Consider the following 19,171-nt stretch of genomic DNA (forward strand, 5'->3'; position numbering starts at 1 on the left):
TCCATTGTTCTGGCTTTCAGTGTTTCAGTCTGGATTTTTCTTCTGGCCTAGCTTTCAGTGTACTAATTATCTCTTTAGCTGGATTCTAATTTGCTCTTAAGCTTGTCCCTTGAGTTCTAAATTTGTTATTATATTTTTCAGTTTTATAGTGTTGATCTGATTACTTTGCCAAAATTTTCCACCCAGCCATTTAATTTCTTAAGTGTATTAACTACAAGTTTCTTTTTTAAGTTCATGCCTGATAATTACAACTTTTGGATCTTCTGAGAGTCTCTGCTTACTAAAAAAGAAAAGATGAAACAAACAGTTCTTGTATTTTCTGTGTGCCTGCTATTTTTGGTTGAGTACCAAATATTTCGTATAAAATATTAATGCAATAATTTGAGTCTCCAGATGATATTATCTTCCTCCAGAGAGAACTTGCTTCTGGCATTTGGTTAGGCTAGGAATAGCTTATTTAAATCCAATCAGAGAATGAGATATTTCAAAGCTAGTTTCAACGTAATTCTTTGTCATCTTGACTGGAAAGGATCTCAGCTAAAAGCCAGGTGTCATTACCAAGGCTATTCCCCTTTGTGGGCTCTGAACGTTTCCCCTTGTCCCTGCAAGAATCCTTATAGTTCTTAACATCTTCTAAATCTTTCAGTCATAACTTCCTGCTCTGCTTCTCAGCCTTAGTTTTGCTTTGGAACTGTCAAGTGTCTTGAAGTGAAAAGTGAGACCGAATCAGGATGTTACTTTTCTGAGTTTCCCTCCTCTAAGGTCTTGGTTATACAAGTCCTTATTGAATTTGTAGCTTAAGTAATTGTTTTATAGTATTTTGTCTAGATATTTGATTAGATGAAACCACATGAAATTTGCTGTTTTCATATCTCAAAACTGGTTGCATATTGGCAGCATTATATGGATCAAAGTTGTTCCTGGTGCAAAGGCTAGTGTTAAACAAATTACCATACCATCGCTAGAAGCAGAATTCTCAGAATCTGGTGCATATGCTATGGGAGCATTGAATAAGTGTACAAAGATGACTAATACATATATTCATATAAAATATACATGTTCATCAAATAATATTTTTCCTATGGAGTAAGGTATGCGTCTTATTTCTCAGAATCAAGTTTAGATGGCAAGTCAACTGCACTAAAAATCTCAATGTAATAAGAAAAAATTATCTATGTGCCTAAAAAGATTATTACCCACTCCAGTGTTCTTGCCTGGAGAATCCCAGGGACGGCGGAGCCTGTTGGGCTGCCGTCTATGGGGTCGCACAGAGTCGGACACGACTGAAGCGACTTAGCAGCAAAAAGATTATTACTAGGAAACGGTCCTTGCAACTCATCTTTCTCATTTCTTTTTCTGAAGGATTGCTTATGGATGCCCAAATGCATTAAGTTTGGATGGTTTCTGCCCTATACACCAACAGATAATGAGTACGGTGCTTGGAAACACCATTACATTGCTTGTGTGTCTAACTTAGATTGGCTAACCCCTAGGGAAGCCGCTGCTATTTATGGGACTCTGAATGAACCCAAAACAGAAGATGAAGAGCTACAGGAGAGGCAAAGAGAAAAGCGCCTAAGGAAAATAATTTGGGAGAAAATTGCACTACATAAGAGTGAGTGGCATTTTACAACTTTATGTCTTAGCCGAGTATTGTAGAAACCAATGGATTTACATACAAATTCCCACAGAAGAAAATAGCACGTTCTTCTTGAAATAGCCTATAGATGGCATTCTTTAAAGTATGTCAGGGAAAGCTCTTTGTTCTTTACTATTAACTAAGAAAAACAAAAAGATTTCCAATGAAATATGTAAGGTTAAATGCCAGTGCCTCCGTGAGACTAAAGATAAGGAGAGAGAAGCACAAACACAGGCAAAAGCAAATAAATACATTCAGGACAATTCAAAAGAATTAGTATTGGTGACAACAGAGGAAAAATGAAAATGGAAATGGAAGCAAGAAGAATGACATTTTTTTTTTTTTAAGGTGAAAAGGAAGTAGGGATGAGACATGCTCTCAGCTAAGCCCTCTGATCTGCACAGTGTGTAATCAGTAAACCTGATCTGAGTTCTCCCATCTTGCTTTTTCACTGACTCACCCTCTGTGAGACTGTAACAAATAGGAAATTTACTTGAAGCCAAGAAAAAAGGCAAAAATGATGTGAAGCCTACAAATTGATGAACTGGTTTCTACAAGAAAAGAGTTGCTTATTCTCTGAGCTTTGTTTCTTGACCTGAAGTGACTGGTAACTTGCAGCTACAGAGCAGAGAGGATAAGAGAACCAAAGAAAGTCTGTACAATGGCTGTAATTACTGCCATCTGGAATACTGCCCTGGTACAGCTTTAATTTTGATGGCTTTATCTGTGTAGACTTGGCTGGGAGAAGCTTGAAGTAAACAGCCAAGACTGCTGCTGTTTGTTTTTCAGAGGAGTTGTTCAAAGTTCGACCCCCTTGGGTGAGTGGAACACACTGCTCTAGATTGTTCAAATCCAAATGCCAACCACGTCTCTCCCAGACTGCGAGGGATCGAGTGGGATTACATGAAACTTTGGAGAAACAGCTTGTTTTGTCATCTTTAGAATCTTTGCCCAAGCGGTAAGCAAACCTTCATCTGCTGAAGGTTCAGCACTTTCCCATGATACCAAGAATTCATTCTAGAATAATTTAGCTAACATGCAGTGGTCTTGTATAATTAAATCACTTATCCTATAAAATAGCAATAGAAATAGTTCCTTAATCTTCAACAACAGTGGTCTTGAACATGCTTTCTGAAGTAAATATGTAACATTCAAAATTTACATTTAAAATATTCTTAACTCTGCAAAGAAGCTATATTGTGGATGCAGCAGTTTTTCTGTGTAAAGTTATTGAGCAAAAATAACATTTTTCCAGTATTTTTTTTTTAATGGAGTAAGTATATCCGAATGGTGGTGGGGATGAGGCAACTGTAGAAATAATGGACATTATTTGAAAAAACCATGAGGCCCAGGTGATTAGGGAAATTTAAAATATCTAGGCTGCTTCCTTTTCAAATGTTGTTTTAAACCCTTTAGTATGTCACCACTTAAAGGGCTTTAGGTGCCCTACAAAAGTAAGTTCCAAGAACACCTTCTAGCATCCCACGAAGACAGGAGGAGACACCTAGTGGGCAGCTTTGGCTCCACTCACCAGGAGTCCCCTTTGCTGACATCCCTGAAAACCACAGAGAGAGACCGAGGTCCTGAAGCCGCTTGCTTGTACAGAGAACTGATGCCCAGAGGACACAATGGTGCTCACTTATCAAAGTCAAACTAGAGAAAATAAAAACTTCATTCCCCCCCCGCCTTTTCCTTATAGAAGCAACATTTCTGGATGCCATTCCTACCCTTTATTATCAAAGAAAAATTGGCGTGGAGTTTATAAAAATGACAGCAGCTCTTCAAATGCTCTCCAGCCACACTTCATATTAATATCATCTCGGATTCCTGCATATGAGGTACAGTGTGTTAGGAGGCCAGCCCTTCTCTGAATTGTTTTTTTTTAATCTCCCCTAGAATAGACGTATGGCAATCTTTTGGTCACCATGTGTATGAAAATGATTCATCTCCTAAAAGGAAAGCTGTCTGATCTAAGTGGAAATGTACAGACCCAAACAGTTTTAAAAATCAGCAGCAATAAAAATAACCATAAATTAAATTTTTTTAAAAAGTATTAAAGGCCCAACTGCCTTGCTTTTAGGGGTCCAATAAATTTTTGTTGAATTCAGTTTTTTGCCCTAATCCACAAAAGAGCAAAGTGATACAAATCATTTTAAAATTTCTTTGGAATGACTAAGGAATTTAATAATATCTTATAACTAGCATCTCTAAAAAGAAAACTGTCAGAAGTCTATTTTGTGATCTACTTAATGAAGGTGACTTTAAGTGAAAATATGCTCTTTCTATAATGAAGTTATATATTTTAAATTTTAATGTGAATAAGAAAAAAGCACAAAGAAGACATAGGAAGCATGTATACATATATATATGAGTATGCATATATATGTACATATACATGCATTGATACACACATAGGCATATATTTAAAGGATGGCATTAGTAGACTATTTATTGGCTTACTTAGAAAGTTCTTGCAAAAAATTCTTATTTGTAAGAAAATGGTTGCTTTCAAGGTATAAAATCACTTCACTATTGAACATCTAGGAATGACTTTGATCATTTACAACTGGCTGGCTTAATGGATCCATATGAAAGCTAAGATCAGAGTTTGATCTCCATGTGAGCCATAGATAGTTTCTCTAATGTTTAAAAATACCTCATGCTGGGCACAGAGGATAACTGATGACAGAGTAAGGATGAATAAAGTAGAATCGAATAAATCCATGATCCTGTTAGTCTTCTTTATGTAGGACTATGCCAGGCTTACTCATTTGATTATGAGTGTAATGGAGGTTTAGGTAAAAACCATGTAACCATGTGGTAGTTCTCTATTCAGTTGAACTGTGATCTCCAGAAAGTGGCATGAGGTTTTGGGAAAAATCAGTGCCTTCAATGACTTTCCAACCTGACTGCTGCTAAGGAATTAACTTTATCAAAGTGAAAAGTTTATTTGGTTGTTGAATTCAAAGAACAGTGGTTTTAGCATTTATAATATATAATTAAGAGGAAAACAAAATCTATTTAAGAAGTCCATTACAAAATTACATAATCTTAATTGTATTACTTTAGTGTATATGTCACTGTGTATGGGTGTGTACAAAGATAAAAAAAACTGGAAGAAAATAATTCATTAGTGTTTCTTTGAGTGGTGGAGTTACAAATGCACTCAAATTTCCCGTTAGAAAAGAAACAAAATAATTTAAAAAAGAAACTAGGGTCGGGGAAAACTTATCATCTTCTTCCTATAATTTCTGAAGAAAAGCAATAGTCTTCAAAAATCACAGATTATATAGTCATGTTTTTAATTTATTAAGATGTATTATAAAGTAACAGGCTTCGCTGGTGGCTCAGATGGTAAAGAATCTGCCTATAATGCAGGAAACCTGGGTTCGATCTCTGGGTCGGGAAGATCCCCTGGAGAAGGAAATGGCAACCCACTCCAGTATTCTTGCCTGGAGAATTCCATTGACAGAGAAGCCTTGTGAGCTACAGTCCATGGAGTCACAAAGTCAGACATGACTGAGTAACACATTCTAAAGTAACGGGCTTTGGTTCCTACTGGTCTGGTTTTGTTTTCTAGATGGTGGCGAACAGTGTTAGAGCAGGTATCATTTCTGTGGTGTATGAACACAGTGGCCTAACCTTGGAGACCCTACTTTATCTCATAGAAAAAGCTCTGGATGGGCAGGTGGCACAGAGTGTGGGAATATTCAGTGACGGAGACAGCAGAGAAATCAACTTACTACAAGGTAAGACTGGAGATTGGGAAGAACAATTTGCACTGAGGTAGTGTTTGTCCACAATTTAAGGAGGTTGATATCTCAGCTCAAAGCAATCAGGCAGGAGGAGTTCCTTCTTACTCTTTTCTTTCTTTCCTGGGGCTTAGGAAGGCAGTCTCCAGGACTCCTTTAGAAATGGGTCCAGACACATGCAGACTAGCTGAATCATCACATTCTGTTCCCACGAAGTGAAAGGTACAGTGAAGTTTCCCATGCCTGGGAGCCTTACTTCTGCTCTCGAGGACTTATTTATTGATTGGCAATCATGGGAAACATTTCCACTTTGGGACTTGGTTGCAAAGTCCCAGGACTTGACTGGCCATTGACCAACCATGTTGTGAGCCTGGTAACTCATACTGCTGCCCTGCTGAAGCACAGACACAATGTCCTTAACCTAAGCACTCAGTGTCTAATAAACCCAGGATGGGAGGAGAGTGTTTTCATGTTGGAGTCCAGTGGTACCTTCTGTGGTCCTAACATGGGGCCATCACTGAAGCTGAGATGCCCTGCAGATCTTGGTCTTACAAGCAGATGTTGTCTTTTTGAATCTCTATATTTTCACAACACAAACTGCTAAGAGCTTCTGTTAAAGTAATGTGACATTTTGATTCCCTCCCCCTCAGGCTATAAAATTGGTATTAAAAATTTATTGAGGCCTGAAGTGAGAGACTTCTGGGAAAAAGTAGGAAGCTATGTGGCCCCCGAAGAAGAAGGGGGTCACGTGGACCTCTTTGTACCGCTTGGAGCATCAGGTCAGTTTTGAGAGGTAGTGGTCATACCTACTTTGTGATGATATTTCATGGATTTATAAAATGTCCTCAATTCAAATAACTAAGTTACATTTATTATTTTTTATCCTTATACATACTCAGGTATTTAGGGGGAAAGGGCATCAAGGTTAGCGGTCAGAGTAACCTGTCCCTAAAGAAATAGTCATTAGTGGTAAGAGCCAACCAGAAAAATTATTTGTTTCTTCTAGAGAACACAGTAAAATCAGCCTCCACAGTACAGGTGAAAATGCCAGACCAGCATTGGGACCATGATCAGTCTTTCTGAGGAAACTTTCCCTGTTAGGTTCAGAACCTGGAAGGAGTGGGCATGAACTTGGTGACCAGGGACCTGAACTTGAATTCCACTCATGTGACTTGAGCTGTGTGGTCTTAGGCAAGTTTGTGGACCTCTGTTTCCTCATATGAAATTTAGGATAATAGTACCTTACCTTATCGGACTTGTGAATATCAAAATACATATAAAATACTTAATTGTTGGAGTATTTAAAAATAGTGAAGTGCCTTGTAAAGATGAGTGTGGTAACTGATCATGTTAAGTGCCTGTCTAATATCAGCCATATTTAACATAAAAGCTCTGCTTTCATGAATTCATGGGCTATGTTTCTTTATTTCTTTGTTGTTGTTTTTTAGCCAAGCAGAACATGGGAAAGGAAGTGTGGAATTAAAGTTTCTCAAACTGTTTCTTGCTACCCATTCCTTAGGGAACTTAAATTTAGTTCTTAATCCTTAGATTTCATTGGACTGTTCAATACATACAAAGCATGACTCTGGCAGGATTCCTCTAGGCAAAGGAAGTATAGGAAGGAGTTTAAAAGAAAATGAAGTACAAATTATTGTAAAAAAAAGTTTTTACAATTACTACAAGTATATAATCTCAATTATGTAGAAAATAGGGATAGACAACTCTAGGAGGAAATATAGCACACTATTAACACTGTCTATCTCTAGATCTGTTTTTCAAATTTTCTTTTAAAATGCTTGAAAGCAGTAAGTTACAAAGAATGTGGAAGGTGTGACGCCAATGTTTAAAATCTGTGTATGTGACAGGGAGGGTGGTGGTGGGGTGTGTGTATAAGAAGGGTTTGGAAGCATATATACCATCATGCTGACAATAGTTGGATAATATTAGTGAGTTTTCCTTTATGTTTTCCTTTTTCTTTGATCTTTTGTCTCTATTTTCTGTAGTGAACTAGCATTACTTTTAAAATGAGAGCAAAACAAATTTTTTAATGGGAGTAGGAAAAAAGGATGTTGAAAAGTAACATATTGAAAGGCCAAGAGAATATGGGCAAAAGGGGAAAAGAACAGTAGATTTATGATACAAAAATGGTTTCAAGTGAAACTTAGTGGTACTCAAACAATAGATTTCCCATTGCCATTCTGGGCCCCCAGCTCATCCCTGAACTTCCATCAAATATAATTTCCCCTAGGTGAATCATCGAGACACTGGTTCAGTCAGAAGGCTCTGGCTTCTCAGTCAAAAATCTTCCACCACCTCAGGAATCACTCTGGAGCCTGTCACCCCTGTAGCTGTACCACCTCTGAAATCCTGATCTTAAGCATTTGTCTCTGAGTACCACTTCCAAATCGTGTCCTCAAATATTCCCACTCTATTGGTTCTTTGCCTGAGAATCTCCAATCCACACATTCCTACTTCCTCTCCATCACCATGCCTTCGACCTTGGTTCCTCCCTCATTACATCTAGATTTACTGGTTTGTCATTATCATCTCTCTTGCAAAGAACCTGAACTTCTTTTTCTGCTGGCCAAACCCCAGTTTATTTGGCTAAATCCCAATGCCGGTTAGAACACAGCCTTCTGCATAATCTATACCTGCCAGTACTGAAGCAGCTAAAGACTGTTGAAAAGAGTAATACAACTGTTCTTACTGATCTAACTTGAATGCCATAAATACCAAATGGGATTGGAGCTCTGATAAGCAATCCTATCACATTTCCTTGGTAAATTCATTTTCCTACTCTTTAATGACTATGTAATCCCTTCTCCTCTTTAGTCAGTCTTTCAATACCCTCTCTCTCACTTGTTGATTTCACCTTTTACTTCCCTAAGGAAACCCCTTAATATACCTCTTACCACAAAAGCCACCATCTATCCCACCTCTTACATTCATCCTGTCTTCCCTTCTGTTACGGTGAAAGAAGCACCCCCGCTGGAATCAAATATCAGCTACTCCGCTTGGACACTGAATTGCACCGCCTTTCACTTTCTCAAGACATCACTCCTATGCTCAAATCCTCTCCCAGAGCCTCAGTCGTCTCTATTAGATTAATCCTATCAGATCAAGAACACCTGTAGTAGCGCCTCCGCTCGCCCTCCCCCCCGAAAGAGAGAGAGACCATAAACTTTCTCTCACAAATCTTTTGAGTTGACTATACCAATGGTTCTCAAGTTTTTGACATGTATTTGATTCACCTAGAGGACTTATCACAATCCACATTGCTGGAGCCCACCCTAGTGTTTCAGATTCAGGTCTGGCATGGGGGCTGAGAATTTGGTGATGCTGATGCTGCTGATCCCAGAGCCACACTTGGAGAACTACTGGTATAGTTCAGAGGTCCCCAAACTTTTCGGCAGCAGGGACCAATTTTGTGGAAAATAGTTTTTCCACGGACTGGAAGTGGGGGTTTTGGTAGAATTCAAGCGTATTACATTTATCGTGCACTTTGTTTCTAATCTAATGCTTTCACTGATCTGACAGGAGGTACCAGTCCACAACTGGGAGGTTGGGGATCCCTGGTCTAGCTGACTGCTTCTGCCTTCCTCACCTCTCACTTGCCCACCGTCCAAGCTCCTCCAAGTGGTCTCTGTCTACCAAAGCCACTTTTGGAAGACTATAAACGACTCCCATGTGCCCAAACCCAGCAGTCCCTTCTCCATCCGCACCTTGCCCTGACCTCTCAGTGGCGTTTGAGGTGGATGAATACTCCTCAAAACTCTCCTTCCCTTGGTTTCCCTAATACCACCCACTCCTTGTTTTCCTCCTACCTCAGCAGTCTGTTCCCCTCAGTCTCCTTTGCTGGCTCCTTCTCTTTGGTGAGGCCCTTAAATGTATCCCGGGCTTGATCCCAGGCTCACTTATTTTCCATGACTACACTCTTCTTTTAGGGAGTTTCATTTATTCCTATGACTCTACGTTCAATCTGGATACTGAAGACTCCCAAATGTATGTCTCCAGCTCTGAAATCTCAGCTGTAAACTGTTATCTAGCTTTTACTTGACATTTTCATGTGGGTATTTAGTTTGCATGGTTAATAGGCATTTCAAAGTTCACACACCTGAAACAGATTCTTGATTGCCTTGCAGCACAAACACACCCCTTTCCCAGGATTCCTCACTTAAGATAGCATTATTCACCAGTTACTTATAAGCCAGAAACCTAAAACTCATCTTTTTTTGGCATTACTTACAAATTGTAAGCACTTTTATTAAGGTATAGTTGACATGAAGTATTTAAAGTGCGTAATATGATAAACTTTGACATATGTCTACACACCACGTGAAACCATAAAACAGTCAAGATAATGAATACATTCATCATCCCCCAAAGTTTCTTCCTGCCACCTTGCGATTTCTCACTTTGCTTCTCCACTCCAACCAGAGGCAACCACTGATCTCACAGTATATTAGTTTGCATTTTATAGAATTTTCTGTAAATGGAATCATACAGTGCATTTGTTTGGTCAGGCTTCCATCAGTCCAGATATTTTAGATTCATCCATGTCATGCTGGTATCAATGGTTCATTCCTTTTTACTACTGGGAATGATTATATTGTATAGTTATACCACAATTTGTTTATCCATTCACCTGTTGACAGATATTTGAGTTATTTCCAGTTTAAGGCTTTTACAAGCAAAGCTGCTGTGAACATATGCTTTCATTTCTCTTGGGTAAATAAATACCTAGGAGTGGAATCACTGGTTTGTATGATAGATGTATGTTTAACTTAAAAAAAAACCCAGCCAAACTGTTTCCAAAGTGGTTGTGCCGTTCTAGATTTCCACTCCAGCTACCCAACACTCTGACACTTGGTAGGGTCAGTCTTCTTAATCTGAGCCATTGAAGTGTGTCCTGATATCTCTTCATGGTTTTAATTTGCATTGTCTCTAATGATCAGTGATGCTAAGCTTCTTTCCATGTGCTTATTTGCCATTTGTCCTCCTTGGTGAAGTGTCCGTTCAAATCTTTTGCTCATTTTAAAAATTAGCGCTTTTGGCTTTTTACTGAGATATCTTTGTATATTCTGGGAAAGTTGTTGCAAATATTTTCTCCCACTCTATGACTTATCTTTTCCTTCTCTGAATAGGTTCTTTTGAATACAAGAAATTCTTAATTTTGATAAAGTCAAATTTATCAATCTTTATGTTTTATAGATTATGCTTTTGATGTCATATCTAAAAACTCTACCTAACCAAAGATCACTTCTATGATTTCTCCAAAATTATTTATAGCCTTAAGTTTGACATTTGGGTTTGTGATCCATTTGATTTATGCTTTTTTAAAAAAATAGAATGCAAGGTATGAATTGAAGTTCTTTTTTTAAAAACACATGGCTATCAAATTATTTCAGTACCATTCCTTGTAAAGACCATCCTTTTCCCAGTGGATTTTATTTGCATCTTAGTTGAAATCAATTGACTATGAATGTGTAGGTACTCTTATGAACTTGCTGTAATTTCATTGATCTATTTGTCATTGGAAACATTAGATACAAATAAGTGACAGACATCCCAATCTTTCAGCCACAATCTTTCAGTTGCTGCAAGCAACTGAAACAACTTGGAGTAATCCTTTACTCCTGGACCACAAAGAATTAAAATACATTACCCTATAGTTTCACTTGAAGTAGTTTGATCTATATGCTGTGTCATGAAAGAAGAGGTAAAATTAATGCTAAAATCTGACCATTGTATTCCACTGTGTGTTTAACAGTTTTAAAACTATCCTCTTGCAGTGAGACTTCGAGTCAGACTATTTTAGAATATCTGTATAGACTTTTCTGTCTTTGGCCTAATTCCAAATTTGAAAATAAATACCAGGTCAAACTGCATCCCTCTTTCTCCACCCTGTTGTCAATCCTCCTGAATGAAGTGTCTGGACTTCAGCACTGAGGGATGAACTGTAAAGCGTTGATGGACTATTCCACGAGGGATTTGAATTGAAGACAAGACCTACAAGTGACCTTTCTTGGCCAGCTTATTAGTGCTTCTAAGTAGTATTTAACTGTTATGGCAAAACCTGTGAGTGAACTAATGAAAGTATTTTTGACTGTGCAGAGGCAGGAATAGAAGTTCTTTCTCAGCTGTCTCAACTGACTGGCACGTTATTTACTGCTCCCACTGGGATTGCCACTGGCTCTTACCAACATCGTAAGTGTGTATGGGTGCTGACCACCGTATCCAATGATACCCACCAACTCCAGGATCACCAAGGACAAAGCACAGCTAATAATACTGGTTCTGGCAATGTCAATTACTGCCTTTCATTCCTACTCTGAAGGAGTGCTGTCACTTTCCAAACTAGTTCATTCCTCATCACTCAGTCATTTGCTTAGAAGGGAATTATTATTACAAATATCTGCTTCAAACCACCATTTGCAAAAACTGTTGAAAATACCAGCTTTAACAGCTAAACAAAGATGTAGCTGATCTAGAGAAATGATAAGCACGGAGAACAATTTTTCTTCGTAAAACATTATCAATGTGCTTTCATTTGGAAAAATGAATTGGAGCTTTAAGGAGCTAGTGAAGGGGCTGGCTCAAGTTTCATTGCAGTAGCATTAAGGGAGAGGAAGAACAAACAGAAATTACACTTGAAAGCAAAATTTCATTTAGATACTAAAGCTGCAACTATTGGATCAAAATGTAACATTGGCTGACCAACAAGAGTCAAATTGCTTTGCTATAATAATGTTAATCATTTTCCCCTTTAAAACTCCCTCACTTCCTATCAAACAGGGATGGGAGTGATGTAAAACTATATAAAGCATTACTTCTCTAATCCTGAATGCTAAGTGCCTTTCAAGACAGGAAAGCTGGCATCATTGGGAGACTTGTAAGGGAGAAGATTCATGATGATACAACAAGAAGCACACTGACCTAATACAGTTTTGTAGCAGAAGTTTCTTGTTAATTTTAGGTTACATAGCAGCAGCATCCAATGAGAGCATATTTGGCCCCATGCAGGGAGGAAATCAGCCTCGCAGAGATAGCAGGGTGTAGACACTGCAGTTATAAAATGGGTTTTCATCCTTTTCTCCTCCTCTGTCTCTTCTTCCTCCTTTTCCCACTCTTCTTCTTCTCATTCTAGAAGAACATGTTACAAATAGTTCAACGTTTATCAGCAAAAAATGTGGAGAGAAGAATGAAACTATCCATTTAGGACAGAAAATCAAATTTCCCTTGGCCCTGTGTCATTCAGTCACTGATTTTCAAGGAAAGAAACTTTCTTAAGCACTCATTGCAGTACATGTAGAGATGTTTGTAGAGACAGCAGCTGGACATGATGTAAATAAGATGCAGGGTTGGCTCCAGTGGAGATGACTTTTGGATGACATGATGGGGAAACCAGGCAAAGTGTGGTTTTCCTCTATTTTTACTTTTTAGGATGTGAACATAAAATAGTATATTCTTATTTGGAAGTCTATTCTGCTTTTGATGCAAAAATCCAGCAGCTATTTAATTTTACTTCAAATACAGTGTAACATGTCAATCTTATCTATCAAAGACCAGATAGATATTTGAAATTATTCATTTTGTCCTTTTTGAGTTTCTAATTTTACTTTTGAAAGCAGAATGAGTATTTATCTTAGTCTTCTAATGAGAAAGGGTAACAAGCCTGATATAAATACAATTAAGGGTTTGTTTGTTTTTTTCATACTGTAAACAAGAAGAACTCACTTGAGCTTAAGTCTGTGATACTAAATGGAGAAAATATTGTCAGATCTTAGTGACTGGCTGGGACGACAGTGGGAAACGGCACCCCCTTCCATCTACTTCAGTGAATCAAAGCTGCAGACATGGTCCAGCCTCACGGACTTCCTGGAAGACACCTTGAAATCCGTAAGGAAACAATTAAGTCCTCTCTTCAAGGAGCTGCAGAAGAACATCAGTGGCAGGATGATAGGTAAGAACTGTTGCTATTGCTGTTGCTGGTTAATTATGAAGCTTGTCACATATCCAGAGTGAATGCAAATATAGGAATGCAGAAGTAAAAAACTGACTGTTTATTGTCTTTGTTTTTCATAGCTTATTTCAGATATCATGAATATCCACTAAGAACAAATATATTCATCTTTAAAATACTGAAGCTAGTTCCTGGTTTCAAATTTTACCATCTTATTAATTCTGTCAGTCAATTGTTTACCTCGGCAAAATTCACTTTGCGAAGGCAGAGAGCTCTGTCCTTTTCCCTCTACAATTTGCTCTCAAAGTTAAGCACCAACATCCCAGTTAAGCATCTCTTAGACCACAGCACCCATTACTTAAATTGTTCTATAATTAAATTCTACGTATTTTCTTTCTAAAATATTTAATTTGGTGATGGGCTTCATGGACAGGCCTATTGGACATTATTGAATTTGTTTTCACATTTACACTCCTTACTCATGATCCAGTTATCACAATAAAGACTTTTGGAAACAAGTTCTGTTTCAACTTTAGATCTTCATCTAAACCAGCCAGTTCTTCAAAATCAAATACTTTTTAAAAAATCTATTTAAGTAGGTTTTTCCTTCATCTTTAACTGCCAACTCATTCCCCCCCGCAACTCTTCACATGTCACTGAAGCACTGTACCAGTCAAGTCATTATATATCTATGTCTTACTTCTCTCTTCCCTTCCTCTGCCTTGCTCTGTCTACACAAGAGCTGTAACATACACATATGTGTGCAGGTATTTTATCTGTCAACATATGCCCATATCTCTTTGCATAAAGCAGGGATTTGTCTTTTTGGTTTTAACTCTACCACATTTAGTAGGTGTTCGGCTAATATTTAAAAATTGTTGTGAGGCTAAAAACAAGGAGAAATTATTTCTCCTGGTTCTTTCACAGATATTAACAACTAGAGAGATAAATGAAAAGATTAACAGTGTTTTTCGATCATGTATGTCATAAGGCATGAAAATCAAATGAAGAAAGGTTGCTTTTCAAATCAATGCAAGTTGCTCAAAATATTTTTAAAATATAGAAGGTGTCTGTCTGTATGTTTGTATGTTATTCCCTATGGACTTAAAATGTTTATGGAATTGAGCACAAAAATAATGCAGAATATGGAACAGCTTTTGGTGGAATTGAGAATCTATACTTCATAAGGTTTATTTTTACATGTTCTTTCCCTGTCCAATTTATAGATTTCATTCAATATCAACTTTGTCAGGGTGGGTACTTTTTATATGCTACACATTTAGATGCTTTTGCTCATTTTCTATTTTACTTTGATAGATAATCTTGATGGCATAATAGAATTTTTATTCTTAGTCTGCATTTTTATCCACTAACAAGCGTATGTAAGTACTGAGTTTTCTTCTTGATCACATTCTTAAATAAATTAGTTACAAAGCATATGGACTTATATTTACAGGGCAATTTGTATTTGACACCATGAGTGTGGCTAACATTCTGAATAACCAAGAAGTCATGCAAGCTCTGGCAGATGGATTGGTAGAACTTTCAAAAGAAAATCCTGTAAGTATTCCTTTGAATAAAATAAGCTACAAACCCCCAAAAACTTAAATTTTAGTGTGCATTTACCACTTTATCCTTTAGGACACAATCCCTCAGAGAAATAGCATCAGTTTATGAAAACAGCCACTGAAACAGTCTGAACCCAAGATGTATTATTACACAAAAATAGACATATAGGAAAATCTTTTCGGTTATTTGATATTAATCATATGGTATACTGTTTTCTGTCTTGTGATTAATTTCAGTCAGAAGTGATGCCTTTAAAAAAAAAACATGTTTAGTGGCTTATATTTCACATAAACATTATTCAACAGTTAAAACAATTAATAGTATGGCAGAAAAACTGAGAAAGTGTGAAACAAGCTATAATAGATGAAAGGTAAGGAAGGCTAGATGAGAGAGGAAGGAAAAGAGAAAACAACAGAACAGAAACAAGCAAGTCAGTAATTTGGTTGCAGATAAGCTTGGGGAAAGCCTGAAAAAATCAGAAGCAAATCTTGAATGCTCTTCCAGAAAAGTCAGTCCACATACCAGGACACAGTGAGGGGAGGCAGTATAAAAACATAATCTGCCCTAATATCATAGAAAGGCTCTAGGAAAATAAAATACAGTCAACTCTATGTATCCTTGGGTTCTGCAACCGTGGGTTCTGTACCCTCAGATTCACCCAACCACATGTTGAAAATAGTCATTAAAAAAAATTCCAGGGATTCACCTGGTGGCTAAGACTTCATGCTGTCAATGGAGGGGACCTAAGTTCGTTCCCTGGTCATGAAACTAGATCCCATATGCTGTAACTAAGACCTGGCGTAACCAATTAAATACATCTTTTTTTAATTCCAGAAGTTTCAGAAGGTGAAACTTGAATTTAGCCATGCATTGACAACTATTGACATAGTGTTTACACTGTACTAGGTACTATAAGTAATTGAGAGATGATTTAAAGTATATGGGAGGGACTTCCCTGGTGATCCAGTGGCTAAGACTCTGCACTCCCAAAGCAGGGGGCCTGGGTTCAACCCCTTGTCAAGAAACTAAATCCTGAGAGCTGCAACTAAAGACTGAAAATCCCATGTGTGGCAACTAAGACCCGGTGCAGCCAAATAAACAAATATGTAAAGTATATGGGGCTGTTTCCCAAGTAGTGCAGTTGTAAAGAATCAGCTTGCCAGTGCAGAAGATGCAAGAGACTTGGGTTCGATTCCTGGGTCGGGAAGATCCCCCAAAGTAGGAAATGGCAACCTGTTCCTGTATTCTTGCCTAGAAAATTCCATGGACAGAGGAACCTGGTGGGCTATAGTCCATGGGGCCACAAAGTGAAAGTGAAAGTTACTCAGCTGTGTGCGACTCTTTTTGATCCCACGGACTATAGCTTACCAGGCTACCCCATGCATGGGATTTTCCAGGCAAGAGTACTGGAGTGGGTTGCCATTTCCTCCTCCAGGGGATCTTCCCGACCCGGGGATTGAACCCGGGTCTCCCACATTGCAGGCAGACGCTTTAACCTCTGAGCACACACACCAAAGTATATGGGAGAATGTCCTAGGTTATATGCAAGTACTACATCAATTTTACATAAGGGGCTTGAGCATCTGAGAATTTTGGTATCTGCAGAGGTCCTGGAGCAAATCCCCGTGCATAAGGAGGAATTGTATGCAGCCCTCAGTTCAGAGGAAGCTGAGAAGAGGACAGGAATGGGGTATTATTAACATACCTGATGCTGTATAAGGCTTGTAATTTTCCAAGAAACAGTTCTCAAATCCTTCCTTCCCACTGTAGTAATTATACTTTGTGGGAGATTTAACATTGCCTTTGGACACTTTCTCTTTATCCGTCATAGTTTCAACTTGGCTTCCTGGGTAAGCACCAGACATCTCCTGGGCTCATGGCCCAGTGTGGAGCCTGAGGAGTTGCAGGTAGCCATGATTTTCTTCTCTGAAGACTCAACTCTCCAGTGTACTAGCCAACCCTCTCACAGCCCAGCAATAAAGGTCCTGGAGAGTTCTGCTGATAATATGATCCGGGATGTTCACAGGGATAATCCTGAGGCCCTGAAATTCTCTGCACTGTTCTCAAACACCAAAGAATTATTCAATGTTTGATGTTGATTCATGGTACTTATGCCACCAAATTATTTAAAAATAGCCTTGTATGATATATTTTTCATGGTGTTCAAACCTACAGCCTGAGAGGGAACCAGATTTGGGAGTCTCACCAGGGTGTTTTCCCCAAGAATTCTGCTGCTTGGAGGCTCTCTTCTTTCCCCGGTAACACACCAAAGTTGTCCTGTCCCCTTTCCTCCTCTGGCTAAGAGGCCAGTGTGGGCCTCTTTGGTTCTGAAGACCTTGAGACCCTCCCACAAGACCTTGGCATCCTCACTGAACTGTGACAATAAGCTGAGAACCAAGCTTAACCAGAAAGCCCCATTTACTGCCTCAAATAACAGTTACTTTGTTTTCTAGACTTGTAAATTAATTAGGTAGAAAGCTGAAAATGCTACTAATGTGTTCTCATATCTGCAGCACTGTTGTTGACCTGCATTTGAAATAATTCTTTTTTTTGGGGGGGGGTGGTAATCTTTCAGGACAATCCTCTGGAATTTTTGTCATATTTTATGCTGAAGAAATGTAGTCAAAAGAGCAAGCATTTTGAAGGAAATGTCATTCTGACAAAAAGTGACCCAAAGGCAACACACAATTTACTCACAAAGGTAAAATTACTGCAGCATTTTTATGCTGTTGCTTCACTGTACAGTTCAAGAAATGTGCTTAAGAAATTCATAATCAGTAATGATAATTCTAACCTGGAAAGCTTTCAATTTGTCATTTCTCGTAAGAACTTCATTTTCATGGATTTTTATTTTTAAAAGGGTGTTTTGTAGTTTCATAATGTTAGTAACACTTAATCTACTTACGAGCATACATGGCATCATGCTGATGAGAGTAACACTAGTTGACTCTTGGGGGAAGAATTGAATATTTGCATTCTGTCCAACATAACCTAAAGAGATTCTTTTTTTTTTTTTTTCATTTGCAGCCCAGGACACTTTTTTGGTGAAACTAAAAATGGTTCTTTTTTTCTTTTAGTTGAGATTCAAATTCATAAAAGAAAAAAAAGTGGGTTTGAAGCTAGTTCTTTAGTCGAGCAAAAATAATTTTGCCAGTACTATATTCATAATACGTACATTCTTGGTTAAGTGAAGTAATGTGGATTCAAGAAATACTGAAAGTTGCACTGTCATTCAGAGAACTGATTTCTATGAAAATGCCATTTCATGCCCATTGAAAAAGCACTTATCTTTGATAACTGAAGGCTGGGGATGCCACCCCTAACACAAAGTCACCATGGAGACTGTCAGGAGAAATAGACTTGTAAGTTCCCCTAGTAGCAAATGGTGTGTTGCCCTATTAACCTGATATTCTGGAAGACTTTGTTGCCCTGGCTTTACAGGACAGCACAGTGCAGGGAAAGGCAAACAGAGCACCGCTGGGGCTGTGTCCTCTCTGCCAAGATGCCCTAGACCCACTCAGCAGAATGAAAGACCTGCAGTTATGCAGCCCCTGCCCTGTCTTTAGTAGACCATGCCTCTTAGCAGAACCCCCACCCCCTGAAGCAGCTTATTCTTCCCAACCACAAGCATCCTCTCCAGGAGGAGTCTTGATAAACACATTCCCAGGGACATCAAAGCCTTTAGAGGTTAGAACCCTGCTTCCCTGTAGCCTCACCCCTAAATCTATCTCTTAGGAAACTCACAGACCATGTACTCATCAGAGTTCTCCAGAGAATCAGAACCAATAGACCTGCTCTTGTTACATCACTTTCCTGTAATAAAACTACAGAAATGTTAAACTCCTTAATGCCTGGGGATATCTTTGATATTTTCGTTTTTTTAAAAATAAAATTAGAAAAAAAAATAGGTGTTAGATTCTTATTTGGTTTTCTGTTATTTAACACTTGGGAGCTTGTGCATGATGCCCATGAAACAAAGTTGGTGGCCCTAGGAAGGAAAACCACAGATTAAATATAGGTGCTGAATTTGGATAAAATGGAGGTGAGTTTCTCCACACCTTGGAGTTTATTTTTAAAAGTGTAGATATTCATCCAGAAGAGCACACAATCTCTCAGCCACGGGAGTGGAAAGTAATGCCTTCTTCTGAGACGACTGTTTTATAGATTCTTCCACAAGGGTTTGTGTAAGAGGATTAGTCTGCCAAATCCAGGACCAAATACACATACATATATACATATAGATAGGTA

At 38.3% G+C, this 19,171-nt stretch overlaps 2 protein-coding genes across 6 annotated transcripts in view; one reads left to right on the plus strand and one right to left on the minus strand.

Moving 5' to 3' along the window:
- The window catches only part of NHSL1 (NHS like 1), a 400,302-nt gene that overhangs the window by 377,083 nt on the left and 4,048 nt on the right, over window positions 1-19,171 (minus strand). The gene's annotated exons all lie outside the window — the stretch shown is intronic.
- ECT2L (epithelial cell transforming 2 like) overlaps window positions 1-19,171 on the plus strand; it is a 71,818-nt gene that overhangs the window by 33,945 nt on the left and 18,702 nt on the right. For 2 of the 4 annotated variants that reach the window (XM_081528917.1, XM_081528916.1), the window contains exons 4-12: window positions 1,494-1,615; window positions 2,429-2,597; window positions 3,339-3,477; window positions 5,220-5,388; window positions 6,042-6,170; window positions 11,506-11,598; window positions 13,172-13,354; window positions 14,811-14,914; window positions 17,499-17,624. In XM_081528917.1, coding sequence (XP_081385043.1) covers window positions 1,494-1,615; window positions 2,429-2,597; window positions 3,339-3,477; window positions 5,220-5,388; window positions 6,042-6,170; window positions 11,506-11,598; window positions 13,172-13,354; window positions 14,811-14,914; window positions 17,499-17,624 — 1,234 coding nt within the window. Of the gene's footprint in view, window positions 1-1,362; window positions 1,616-2,428; window positions 2,598-3,338; window positions 3,478-5,219; window positions 5,389-6,041; window positions 6,171-11,505; window positions 11,599-13,171; window positions 13,355-14,810; window positions 14,915-17,498; window positions 17,625-19,171 lie in introns of all 4 variants that reach the window. The other 2 variants (XM_081528913.1, XM_081528915.1) reach the window with 2 other exon arrangements.

The sequence above is a fragment of the Giraffa tippelskirchi genome, chromosome 9 (genome assembly GCF_054371585.1).
Source record: "Giraffa tippelskirchi isolate mGirTip1 chromosome 9, T2T-mGirTip1v1.2.pri, whole genome shotgun sequence".
Taxonomy (NCBI): domain Eukaryota; kingdom Metazoa; phylum Chordata; class Mammalia; order Artiodactyla; family Giraffidae; genus Giraffa; species Giraffa tippelskirchi.